Genomic DNA, 13,622 nt, shown 5'->3' with positions numbered 1-13,622 from the left:
ACTTTTTTTTCTATTTTGTACTTTGTATACCTAGATATAAGTGGTAGGCAACCATCAATCTTCTGGATCATGGTTTATGTGTTAGAGGTCTTGTCAGGTGCCTGACATATCTATTTGTCCTGAGTCCTGCAGCCATCACACCAAGACCTTAGACGCATATACCTAGGCGAGACTATGGAAGAGTGGAGGCTGGCTAAGACTTACCACCCCACTTTACACATTTGAGATGATCTAAAGGCCAGACTGAGTCCAGCCGTTTAGCACCTCAATGGTTGTAGCTTTTCCCAGAGAGTAACAGATAAGAACTGCTGCTGATTGCCTAATGCCTCAGCAAGGACTTGTTAATAAGATTGTAGCCAGTTGCTTTAACATTTGTTAAGCATTGTAGCCAGTTGCTTTAATATTTAACAGATGTACAGTAACTGTAAGTAAATTTGCTAGTTTAGAGGATATGTTATTTGGACAAAGCCTTTCTATTTTAAGTATCAGTGTGGTTGGTAGATGATTACAAATGTAAAATGACATGGTTCTGAGATTTCAAGACAGGAGGCAGTACACGATCTAGAAGGAAAATGCTTTGTGAAGTATTAGTCAAGTAAATAGATTATTCAAGATTTAGTGCGTCTATTGAGAGAGTAAGCAGCTAAGGTTTAAGTTTCAGGAGGGAGAAGTAGGCTGTTTGTATACATTTTAATTCCAGTTCTGTGTTGCTATACACTTTATAAAATAAGCTTGCCATTAAATCATGCTTAGCAGAAAAAATGAGAGAAAATGTCATACCAGATTTCCAGGGAATTAAAATGTTTGAACTTTTCCCATTAGCAGGGCTGGTCTACCTGAAAAGAATGCCTTATCAGAGTGAAGAATAGCTGACTGTTTTGAGTTCAGTAATAGTCTTTATGTGGAGGAAAGAAAAGCACAAAAAGCCCGAGTTCTGATGATACCTAGATCTGATGCTGTAAAATAATATAAGCAGGTTAAATGAGGATACTGTGCTTGGTTTAATAATGTGATTGGTACTTGGCTTCCTAATACATGGACATCCAAAGTTAGGTGTTCTTTGTCCTGGGCCAACTTCAGAATAGTTTAGAATATGTGAAAGTCCATGATGCATATTAACCTTGGCGTAAAAAAATCAGTTATTCTCTGTTTTGTTTAGGAATGTATGCATTTTTGCATAATTATTTAATAGCCAACAGAGTTGGGGAAGCACGAACAAAGAAATAGGAGCAAAATGCTGGATCACACAAAGAAACAAAGACAGTTATAACATTAGGAACTGTGTTCACAATATGAAATCTTTATGCACATAGAATTTAATCTCGAACAGGTCCCACTCTTCTTGAAATGGTCCTCCAGTGTGATATTCTGCTATTAATCTAAGGAGGACTAAAAGTAGCGGGGAAGAATGTATATGGGGGAAGGAAAAATGCCAGGGTGTAAGGAAAGTAAATATAGAACCCTGGTATAGCTCACGGGGAGACTCAGCCTGCTGTAAAATAAATAAATACATGCGGGGGACTCTTTTATAGCAATTCAGTTTTTAATATTTCAATTCCATTAGTATTTCCACCTGTCCTAGGAAGTAGTAAGCTTTTCAACTGTTCAGGGCGAGCAACATAATAATATAAATAAATAGGAGGTTTTAAATTTCAAGTTATCGTTTAAGTGAAGTCTTTATGCTTTTTTCACAGTTCTTATACAAATATGGATGAAAATAAGTCTGATCTTGAAAATGATAATGCAGAACTAAATACAGCAAAGCTGCATTATCCGGCACCTTACAAGCTGGCATGCTCTATTAACCAGCATGCTGGTCAATGTAGTAAAAGCAAAACCGTAAGTGCCCACCGTGACACTTTCAGTTTTGCTTAGTCCCCCCGGCCCAGGGCAAAGCAGCCTGTGCTGTCAGGCCCCCACGGCCCGAGGCATAGTAGCCTGCGTGGGGCCCCCCCTTCGTGTCCTCTGGCACACTGACACAGCAGGAGGGGCAGTGGCGCACCAGATGCGGCAGGAGGGTGCAGCATATTTGGTTATCCGGCAACCCAACCCTCCCACCCCCCGTTCCCTATGAGTGTCGGAAAACAAAGCTTTTGCTGTATGTATTTTGAAGCTTTCAACACAGCTATAAAAATTCAGTGATTTTATTTCTCTGCTCTTTCCTTTTTGAAGCCCCACAAACTTCTTCGTGAAAATCTATGAAAATTTAGTCTCTCAACTTACAAGTTTTTTGTTTCCAGGAACAAATGATGAGAAAGAAACAGGCAATGCATCTTGATGCACGATATGTTACAATGGTGGAGAATGCTTACTACTACTGTAATCCCCCTCTGGCTGAAAAAACTGTGAAAAAGAAACGCCCACCTTTGCAGGAGTATATTCGTAAGCTTCTCTACAAGGATCTTTCCAAGGTCACCACTGAGAAGGTGAGTCTGCGTACCATGGTGTTGTATGTAACAGTTGTGATATGCCACAACATTTCCACTGTTCTAGTTCATTAAATTGTTTTTCACAAAACATAATTCTGTGGGCTTATTAGAACCTGTAAGTAAAAGGCTGACTCATTTATTGTAATAGTGGCAAGACGTTTTGAACTATCCAAAACTGAATTATATTTTGAAGTGTTCCAGAAAGTTTGAACACAGCAGAGTGAGTTTGCTATTTAATGCTCTCAGCAGAGGAGAAACTGCTCTGTTCATTAGGTTTATGCTGGAGTCGGGTGCATTGCCCGAACTGTTAAGTTCACAGAAACATGTATGCAATTAGGAAGAATATTTAGTGCAAGTCATTACAAATAATGAAACGAGGTACAGCTATAAGCCATTCAGCTTCCAGAAAGGGAAAGATAGTAGATCTGATTGAATCATACTAGCTGGTGAAGTTTTCAGATTCTAGCAGTAAAGTCTGTCTTTAAGAAAAACTCAGAGAATCTGCAGTATGTCTCTGCAGACATCCAGGTTATGCCTTATTATTAAGTACCAAATGAGTGCAGTACCAAAGCATCTGGAGAGATTTGGTCTGACTAAACTGCAGAATGCAAACATATTCTCCTTTCTCTCTTTAATAGTATTAAGCACAATAAATAGCGCACACCCAGAAAGGATAAAATCCTTAGCTAGTGTTAAATTAGTAAAGCCCTACGTGAATCTAGTACCAAAAGTTCAGATTATAACTTGTATGTTTTCAGATCTTTGTGTGTTAGGCTGTTCTCTTCTTCTCACATTTAAAACAATTTTATGTTTAGGTTAGGTTTTAGGTTATGTATAGGTTAGGCTTTATGTATAGGTTAGGCTAGGCTTTGTGGAGTGTTTTTTTTTTTTTTCAGTTCTACTTGTCTTTTGCTACATCACTATTTACTTCAAGAGAAAAACAGAATTTTCTGTTAGTCTTGCTTTTTCAGTGCACTTTCCTCTAGGGTCATTCTGCTGTTTCTAGTATCCTACACATTCCAGCTAATTCTGATCCTGTGTAAAACAAGCCTTCAATCATGGATTATACCAAAAAAGAGGATACATTATCAGCTTCCATACTGTCAAAATAGACTAAAAGTCAATTGTCCATCCCAGCTGAGATGGCCCAAGAGATTGGTATGTTAAGGTATGCCAGTTTCTGTAGCCAGCAGCTCACCAAGAAGAGCTGTGGCTAGCAACCTATCCAACCAGCCCCCTTTGACTAGCCAATCCGAGTTACATCACACGTTCCCACTTAGCCTGGTGAACAGTGAGTGGCTTTCAGTGAGAATTGTAAACTTGCATCTCTAGATCTATAGTCAGAGATCATAAATACTCTGTTTTTGGCCTGCTTGGGTTACTTCCTGCTCCAGGAACCATAATATAGAAAATGATCTTGGCATTTGTATTGGTTAGTTATTCTCCCGCTTCAAGATTGTTTCTTGCTGGCTGCCTGGAAGAAAGGGAGGTAGTTTTCACAATGACACCAGTCTTTCCCATGGAGTAGACTTTAGATTGTATTCCTGTGATTTAAGTAATCTGTCCATTATGTTTGCTTTCTTTGAGTAATATGTGTTATCGAACCATTGCCAAGTATGTGTGGGAGGGGTTTTTTGTGATTTAAAAAAAAAAAAAAAAAGAGATCACAAATTCTTTTGACCTGAAACGTGTGATGACTGTGGGTGCATGCAGACATTTTTTTTTTTTGGGGGGGGGGGGGGGGTGTTAGATCAAGTTTAATAAAGGCCACCCGATCTAAAGTAAGTTGGGCTGGGAGGACTACTCCACCCTCCCCCACCCCGTGAACCAGGGGCTATTTTTAGCCCCACCAACCCCTACCCTCTCCCACTTGCCCCTTCCCCCACCCCAACTTATTTTCCTCAGATCCTGGCACTGGATCCAGGCACTGGTGAATCCTGGTAAAACCAGAAGCAGCTTGCAGGATGAGGGGAGGGGATTAGTGGGATGTAGGAGGGGCTGGCTGGTCTGCAGGTGGGAGGAAGATTGTCTGTCTGGGCATGTGAGAAGCCAGGGGGCTAAAAATAGCCTGATGCTATTAACTTAGATTGGGTCGGCCGTTTTTAGATTTATCTGCCTGCCCTGAACTTCTGTATAGTTTGCACTTAAATTAACCTAACTAGGGATCTAAGTGTCAGGTCCATACCTGAGCAATTAAGATCGGGTGGCCATTTTGAACACATCTAACCTCCCCAAATATCTGTATGCACCCTGTAAGACCATTACGAGCTCTTTATGTATAAATATCCCAACATTTCCTTTAATTTTGATGGCATAGTTTGAACTTCTACCTATTGAATTGTTTTATGTTTAAAAAAATCCTGTCTTAGGTCCTGAGACAAATGCGCAAGCTGCCCTGGCAGGACCCGGAAGTGAAAGACTATGTTATATGTTGCATGATCAACATTTGGAATGTGAAATATAATAGTATTCACTGTGTAGCCAACCTCTTAGCAGGGTTGGTACTTTACCAAGAGGATGTTGGCATTCATGTGGTGGATGGAGTACTAGAAGATATTCGACTAGGAATGGAGGTAAAAAATGACCTTTGTGAACTTTAACCTCTCGTGTGTGGTGTGTGTGTGTACTTTTGTGTTTGTTTTCAGCTGTTTGCTTGAAGGCGGATCTTAAAAGTGAAAGAATTTAAAAAAGGGAAGAGGTTCTTGGAACAATTCTTTCCATGTCGCACAGAATTGTTCCCTACATTGTATTTATGATGATTTTCAAATCTAGTATTAAAGTCTCAAGCTACAGGTGATTACCCCATAATGTAATAGAGCTCACAATTGGAGGAAGCTTTTTTGAGGGGGGAGGGGCAGATGGTGGTAGTGAACACCAGATATATAGTATTTTGAATAATACAGATAATGGATTTAACCTTTTAAAGTAGTTACTATCTGGCCAGGTTCCAGTGCTACCTGCAGTACTTCATAGGCCAAATTTATTTAATATGTGAAATGTGTAAAACTCAGTGTATCTTTACATTTTACTGCAGCAAATTTTATAGAATCATATAAAATTAGGGTTGGAAGGGACCTCGGGAGGTCATCCAGTCCAACCCCCTGCTCAAAGCGGGACCATCCCCAACTAGATTATCCCAGCCAAGGCTTTGTGTAGCCAGATCTTAAATACCTCCAAGGATGGGGAGTGCACAACTTCTCTGGGTAGCCTGTTCCAGATATCAAGGAGTTTGCTTGTTATTAAAAGCAAGTTTCTTTCTTTGTAGGTTTGAGTTTTTATAATGAGTTTTACAGTCTGTAACAAATTCTTTTTGAATGCAAGAACCTAAGAAATGCCATACTGAGTCAGACTACAGGTCTCTGTTCCTTTTACTGTCTGAGAGATGCCCTTTTCTGAAGTATCAAAGTAGGGCTATCCAGACTGATCAATCCCTTACTTCTCTTCACCTGCAGCTTCAAACATTCAGAGGCTTAGGAAGTCCCATAATTTTGAGGCTGCAGCCCTAACGTGGTACATTTAATACTCACTGATGGACCTATCCTCCATGATTTTGTCCAAGCCCCTTTTTGAATCACTTTGTGTAGAAGTGTAAAAATAAGTACGATAAACTCTTAAATCTGGATGTTTTCTTTTAAGGTTAACCAGCCCAAGTTTAACCAGCGGCGGATCAGCAGTGCCAAGTTCCTGGGGGAACTTTACAATTACCGAATGGTAGAGTCAGCTGTAATATTTCGAACTCTGTATTCATTTACATCATTTGGTGTGAACCCTGATGGTAGTTCTAGTCCACTGGACCCTCCAGAACACCTTTTCCGAATTAGACTGGTTTGCACCATACTTGATACCTGTGGGCAGTATTTTGACAGGGGTTCCAGCAAACGGAAACTTGACTGCTTCCTTGTCTATTTTCAGGTATGAATAAATTATTATGTTTACAATTACCTATGTGTCAGGTATTTTATATTTACATATGATTTTATGTATTCATAGTATGCTTAGAATTTTTACATCTATTGCTTGAACCCTTTGTTCAACATGGCATTTCACAATGGCGTAAGTTAATTGTGCAAGTAATCACTGGGATTTACTCACATCCTTAAATTAAGCACCTCACATGTTTTATATTGAGATCTCAATCTGAACTCTGAACTAACGTGTGTAATATTTTAAAATGATATTTAGATGTCAGATATAGCTAGATGGTAGTATGGTAACTCAGTGAATTATCTTGAAATATAGTCATAGTGTAAATGTCTTGCTGTGCTTATAGTTTCTTTTTCCATTTCAAGTTGCACAAAAATGGAAGGAAAACAAGGCAGTTAAAAGAGGAATTAGACTTGTGTGACAACCAGCATTCTGGCATGTTGGCCTAGATATTGACTCAGTTCATCAGCCTGTGGTTAAGCTGGGAAATGATTCTGTTTAATATTATAGTTTTCAAGTGTTTGAGTTCCAAAAAGTCCATATCACATTTGATCAGATGGTCAGACCTGGAAGGCTGAAAGTCAGGCCAGGTTCCTTCCCATTTGCATGTTATTTCCTTTCCTGCTGTTCATACCCTCTTCAGGTACTCTTTTGCAACCCCGTTGTTTAAATCCTTCTCTTAAGTACATCTGTATAAGTAAGAGCACAGTTTTAGTTTGCATTTTACATACATGTTCTGAAAGTTTCATGTGCTACCTTGCTCTAGGGATTTTCATAATAGGAGGATACAAATTTGGAAAGAAGCAAAATCTGACAAAGACAGAAACTAAATCTGCCTTGATCTAAAGTTAGAACATATGATGAACTTCATCCTTTCTTTTTTTTTTTTTTTTAAATAAATGATATTTGGCCATATTGATCCAAGCATTTAAGGTGGGGGGCATTTTCAGAGGCTCGGAGGTCACTAGGTGCCCAGCTCTGAAAGAACCTGAGCTTAAAAAGCTGTTTATGTTTAGTATCTACTTTCAGTGTCTACTACCTTGATAATTCAAAAGCAGTTCTAGTAAAATGAGCCCATGGTCATAAAATTCACGTTGTCGGTTGTTACAGCTCATTCATGAAGCTGTATATAACCTGTATAATCAAAATATGTGGCTAAATTTTGGACTGACACTTCAAGATGTCCTGTGGATTTTCTGTTTTAGGGTTTGCTTTGAATTATTTTAAAATATTTACGCAAGATGTTTGTAATAAGTTGCATGCTTATACATGGTCTTTAATGTTAGTTATAAAATAACTCAGAATGCAATATTGTGTGCATGTTTATGCACATATATTCTATAACGTGTTAGGATGTTTTATATTTCAGAGATACGTTTGGTGGAAGAAAAGTTTGGATGTTTGGACAAAAGATCATCCCTTTCCTATTGACATTGATTATATGATCAGTGATACACTAGAACTCCTGAGACCAAAGATAAAGCTCTGCAGTTCTCTGGAAGAAGCTGTCAGGCAGGTACAAGACTTGGAACGAGAATTCTTAATAAAACTAGGTAAGAAACAATTGGGGGAAAAAAGTGGGGATATTTGCATGTTAACCCCTGTACTTGTTTGTATTCTTTCCTACTGATATTATGATTCATTTGGACACTTTTACCTTTTTGCATTTTCTGATCTACAGTTAATCCATGTACTACATTAATTTGAGGCAATTAGAAGAACACCGAACATGAAGGTGATTTGTCTACTTTGTAGATGGGGGAGGAAAACCCCCCAGGAACTTTTAACTTTTCTAATGTACCAGAACTGAGACTCCCTGAGTGACCAGGGAGCAAGCAAACAAGGGAAGCAGTTTGCAAGCAGTTCGCAGGTCAGTTTGCTGCTCCCCTCTTTGAAGGGGATCCTTTAAGCTCGGTGAGAGAGAGGAAGCAGGGAAAAATAAACCTTTTGGGACCAAGGAGCAGTAAACAGGCCATTTTACATGCAAATTTGCTTGGGAAGGTCTGAGGTAGCAAGAGCAAGGCAGTGGATTAAGCAACACAGAGAAATGGAGGAGGTTTCATTGCCAGAACCACTGCCACTGCCTCTGCTTGCACCTGTGAGGTGCCTGTCCAGGCAGGACCACTCACTGTTGAGTTTTCCACCCAGGTCCTGGTTTGGCAGTCTGAAGACTCTGGCTTATAAGCTCCTTCCAGTGATAGCCAGGTGGGACAGTATGAGCAGTGCCTCTTCGTTGTGTCCCTCAGGAAGCAGGGAAGAGAGCTACAGGAGGAGGTGGCAAGGCTCTGAAGTATCCTCTGCCATGAGGACTTCATCAGTTCAATGCTGAACGAGACTCTTTAAGACTGTGGAGGAAGGACTGCCAAAGGGAGTGCTAGAGAAGGGAGGGGACGTGGAGCCCCAGGAAGATGGAAACTGGAAGCTTGTGACCTCTGGTAGGAAGCTGAAGTCTTCATCTCCACCTGCAGCAGTTTGCCTAAAGAATGATATGAAGCCCTAGCAACAGAGGAGGTGGAGCACATTTCATTGATGGAGGAGGACAGGCCAGGCCTCCCAAAGGTGGGAAGGATTGAGACCACTTTCACCAAGAAGTGATGGGTGGTGGTAGTTGGAGACTTTCTTCTGTGGGGGATGGAAACTCCCATCTATCGACCTGACCTGTTGTCTCAGGAGCTCTGCTACTTGCCCAGTGCATGGATCTGTGATGTCACGGAAGGATTACCAAGACTTATCTAGTCCTCTGATTACTACCCCACACTGCTCATGTGTGTGTGCACCAGTGATACTGCCAGGGGACTTCAGTCACCCTGACGTCTGCAGAGAGAACAATACAACAGTGTTCAGGCAATCTAGGAAGCTTTTGGAGAGTGTTGGGGACAAATTCCTGGTGCAAGTGCTGGAGAGCCAACTAAGGGCGCACCCTTCTTGACCTGCTGCTCACAAACAGGGAAGAATTGGTGGGGAATGTAGGTGGGGCAGCGGTGACCATGAGATGATTGAGTTCAGGATGCAGAGGAAAGGAAGGGAGGAGCAGCAGAGTAAGGACTGTGGACTTCAGAAAAGCAAACTTCAACTCACTCAGGGAACTGATAGGCAGAATCTCCTTAGAGGCCAGTCTGAGGGGGAGAGGAGTCCAGGAGAGCTGGCTGTACTTTAAGGAAACCTTACTGAGAGTGCAGGAACAAACTATCCCAGTGAGCAGGAAGACTAGCAAGTATGGCAGAAGATCAGCTTGGCATAGCAGGGAACTCTTCAATGAGCTAAAACACAAAAAGGAAGCATACAGGAAGTGGAAACTTGGACAAACAACTAGAGAGGATTATAAGAGTATTGTTCGAGCATATAGGGATGAAATCAGGAAGGCCAAAGCACAATTGGAGTTGCAGCAAGCAAAGGATGTGAAGGGGAACAAGAAGGGTTCCTACAAGTATGTCAGCAAAAAAAGGAGGATCAGGGAAAGTTGTGGGTTCTTTACTAAATGTGAAAGGCAACCTAATGGCAGGATGCAGAAAAGGCTGAAGTGCTCAATGCCTTTTTCACCTCGGTCTTCGCGGGAAGGGTCAGCTCCCAGAGAGCTACACCTGGCAACAGAGTTTGGGGAAGAGGTGAGCAGCCAGCAGTGTCAAAAGAACAGTTTAGGGACTGTTTAGCAAAGCTGGACATCTACAATTCCATGGGGTCAGACAGGATACACCCAAGGGTGCTGAGGGAGTTTGCTGATGTGATTGCAGAGCCGCTGGCCGTCATCTTTGAAAACTCATGGCAATTGAGAGAGGTCCTGGATGATTGGAAAAGGGCAGATATAGTTCCTGTCTTTAAGAAAGGGAAGAAGGAGGATTTGAGGAACTACAGACCAGCCAGTCGCACCTCAGTCCCTGGAAAAATCATGGAGCAGGTCCTCAAGGAATCCATTTCTAAGCACTTAGAGGAGAAGGTGATTAGTAGCAGTCAGCATGGGTTCACCAAGGGCAAGTCATGCCTGACCAACCTGATTGCCTTCTGTGAGGAGATGACTGGCTGTGTGAATGTGGGGAGCCCAGTGGATGTGGTATGCCTTGATTTTTAGCAAGGCCTTTGACATGGTGTCCCACAACATTATTACAGGCAAGCTAAGGACGTACAGGCTGGCTGAATGGGCTGTAGGGTGGACAGAAAACTGGCTGGATAGTCAGGCTAGAGGGTAGTAGTTAATGGCTTGTTGTCTAGTTGGTGTGCCCCAGAGGTCAGTCCTAGGGCTGGTTTTGTTCAATGTCTTCATCAGCAACCTGGAAGATGGGATAGAGGGCACTCTTAGCAAGTTTGCAGATGACATCAAGCTGTGGGGAGTAGTAGATACGCTGGAGGGTAAAGCTAGGATTCAGAGAGACCTCGACGAATTGGAGGATTGGACCAAAAGAAATCTCTTGAGGTTCAATAAGGACAAGTGCAAAGTCCAGCATTTAGGATGAAACAATCCCATGCACCAGTACAGGCTGGGGACCAGTTGGCTGAGCAGCAGCTCTGCATGGAGCCACCACACAGTGGAGGGAGGCAGGGGCATGGTGAGCATGCAGCAGGACAGTGGAAGAGGGAGGGAGGGGGCTGGATGGAGCAGCTGGAGGGGAAGGGGAAGGAGAGAGAAAGACATGGGTCGGCGACTGGGAGGATGTGAGTCACGGCAAGCTGTTAGGTATGCTAATTGGTCCTAGTGTGAAAAAGGTTGAGAACCACTGTCCTAGATTAGCAGAGCCGCCACCATGAGCAGCACATCCCCAATGTGGCTCTGTGCTGTTTCAGGATCGTGTTTCACACAGTGCCGACTCTGGGCCTCCAGGGCCGTGCTGCATAGCTCCACAGTGGTAGTGGTTCCAGATCCCAAGTGTAAAGCCAGTTTGTGGGACTGATGTGGCCCACGGACTGGTGCCACACCATTTCATATGTCCCATAGGGGCAGATGAGTTTGATACCCCTAGTTCAAGTGTTAGTGGAAACCTACACACGTGCTGGATGTCTGCTCCGATGCATGCTAAGTAGCACGCATCAGAGCAGATGAGATTAATCAAGTCTGCATGCTAATTTGTGTGCACCAGCAGCCTCCATGTCGCATCTGTTCAGCGTCCCTGTGCTTCAAAATGGCGGTGGGTGCACTTTAACTGAAGCTCATTGAATGAGTTTTAGGTGGCGCACCTGCTGCCATTTTGAAACACGGGATGCTGAATGCATATGATGTCGCAGGTGCTTGAGAGCCACTCTATTTAAAATAATCCTTCTCCCCCTCCACCCACCCCCACCAGCCCTGGAATACGGGTATAGGCACCTAGTGTGTCTATCTGGAAGTATGGGGACAAAATAATCCTTCCTTCATACAGTGCTCTTGGTTATTAAAATACTCAGTCCTTGTTGAATGGATTTATTCAGCTTCTTAGTGGAATCCCTGTCTTTCTGCAGTGTTTTTGCCTGTAGACTTTTACACTTACAGGTGTTATTTGTAGAATTGAAGGACTTGATCCTTTCTGATTCTAACTAAATCATCTCAGTTCTCAGGTAATCTTTTAACCCAAGGGTGATTATTTGCAGCAGTCAATTAGTGTCACAACATTTTGAGTTTTTTCACTGGGCTGTTCACTTTAGTATTCCATGATACTAGTTTAATATTGCTGTCTTCCTTAGTCTTTGCACACTGAGAAGGAAGTCAGAGTGAGAAACAAACCTTGGTAAGGAGTAACCTGAACTAGTAGATTTCATGATCACTCAAACTCAACCAAAAAAGCAATTTATTACTATATTTACTTTCATTTCATCCTTTAAAAGATACTGGGCAATTCCTCTTGCAGGTGAAATTATTTCTACCTTTAAAACTTTATTGTTAGGTTAGTTATGTCCAGTACATTCGAAGAATCTCTTTGCCTATGAAGTAAGAAGCAGCTTTGGAGAACAGCATTTCATTGTGTTCATTTTGGCACCCGACAAAGCTGATCACCGGTTTTCTTTTTCAAAAGATTGCATTGAATGAGCAGCCATGATGGGTCTCATACCACTTGTTACTAACTTAAAAATGTGCTGTAGGATAATTGCCAATTTGCTATTATAACTGTTTGTAGTAGGACCCAGAAGTCTTTTGTTTATCGTTCTCTCTTCATCTCTTTGAATGTTGTTTTGATGGATGTGAATGCTTTTAGTGGGAAATGGTTTTTAAATCATTTGAATGAGAGATCGGACCAAACTTGAAATGACTATCTGCTTCTATGTGACTGTTTTGATTTTGTACAGTGTAAGAGAATACTTAGCCCTGAGACACAGGGGTACATTGTATGTCCCAACAGCAGCCCTTTTGCTTGACTGTTGGAGCAGCAGTGGTTCTCAAGGGGAAGTAGGTCTACTTTATTGCTATGAAAAGTGATCATTTGAAACTCCAAAGCAGCAGGGAATGAGTATGTGAGCATGGCCACAACTTTAGTCAGATTCCTATGAAGTACAATTCAGTACTGTAGTATTTAATGCATTTTATGAAGTTTGGCTAATTTAGTTATGTTACACCTGAATATTCAAAAGTTATTTTTGGTTGCTCCATTCTTGGATGTACAATTTGAGATGCTTTATTTTAGAGCGAGTGAAAGGGAATACTGGATCACATGAAATGTATTTTTTTAAATCTAGAGAAGATGCTGTGAAAGCCAAGTATTTTACTTTTGTATTCATAGCATAGATTTATACCATTTGGGGTTAGAAAAGCTCTCAAGGGTTATCTAGTACAGCCCCTTGCAGAGATGCAGGGTACACCAGACAGATGCCACCAGACACCCCCCAGACAGATGCCTCTTCTTGAAACCCTCCAGCGAAAGAGATTCCATGACTTAGCTATGCATGTCTATAAAATCCCCGAAAAGGAGAACATGTATGTTATAACTGTTATAGTGAAGTATCTAACACCTCACCAGTGAGCTGACATTGTGAAATACCATATTTACTCAAGTACAAGATGATCCCCCAATAATTAGATTCTATATATGGAAAATGTATAAATGTGTTTATAATTTTTCAGGTATAGAATTTAATTATTGGAGGTTTGCCTTGAATTTTTTTCCTCCTCCTACTGCTACAGCAGGGAAAATAAAATGGGGGGGGTGTCAGGTGGCCTCCTTGCCCTCTGACCTCCCCCCCAGCTCTTTGCCCCTGAAGCCCCTTCCCATCACACCGTGCTCTTCCTGAGCACATGGAAGTGAGGGGCAAATTTGAAAAGACTGGCTTGAAATAAACATGTCTTTTTGCATATAGGGAAGTTATTATGGG

At 41.7% G+C, this 13,622-nt stretch overlaps 1 protein-coding gene across 10 annotated transcripts in view; it reads left to right on the top strand.

Moving 5' to 3' along the window:
• The window catches only part of UPF2 (UPF2 regulator of nonsense mediated mRNA decay), a 121,304-nt gene that overhangs the window by 64,942 nt on the left and 42,740 nt on the right, over positions 1-13,622 (top strand). For all 10 annotated transcript variants that reach the window (XM_059725780.1, XM_059725779.1, XM_059725776.1 and 7 more), the window contains 4 exons: positions 2,241-2,426; positions 4,799-5,002; positions 6,066-6,341; positions 7,723-7,906. In XM_059725780.1, the coding sequence (XP_059581763.1) occupies positions 2,241-2,426; positions 4,799-5,002; positions 6,066-6,341; positions 7,723-7,906 (850 nt within the window). The remainder of the gene's footprint in view (positions 1-2,240; positions 2,427-4,798; positions 5,003-6,065; positions 6,342-7,722; positions 7,907-13,622) is intronic.

Source organism: Alligator mississippiensis, chromosome 4, assembly GCF_030867095.1.
Source record: "Alligator mississippiensis isolate rAllMis1 chromosome 4, rAllMis1, whole genome shotgun sequence".
In the NCBI taxonomy this organism is placed as follows: domain Eukaryota; kingdom Metazoa; phylum Chordata; order Crocodylia; family Alligatoridae; genus Alligator; species Alligator mississippiensis.
Note: the sequence above shows the minus strand (reverse complement) of the source record. Positions and strands in the feature narration are given on the sequence as shown.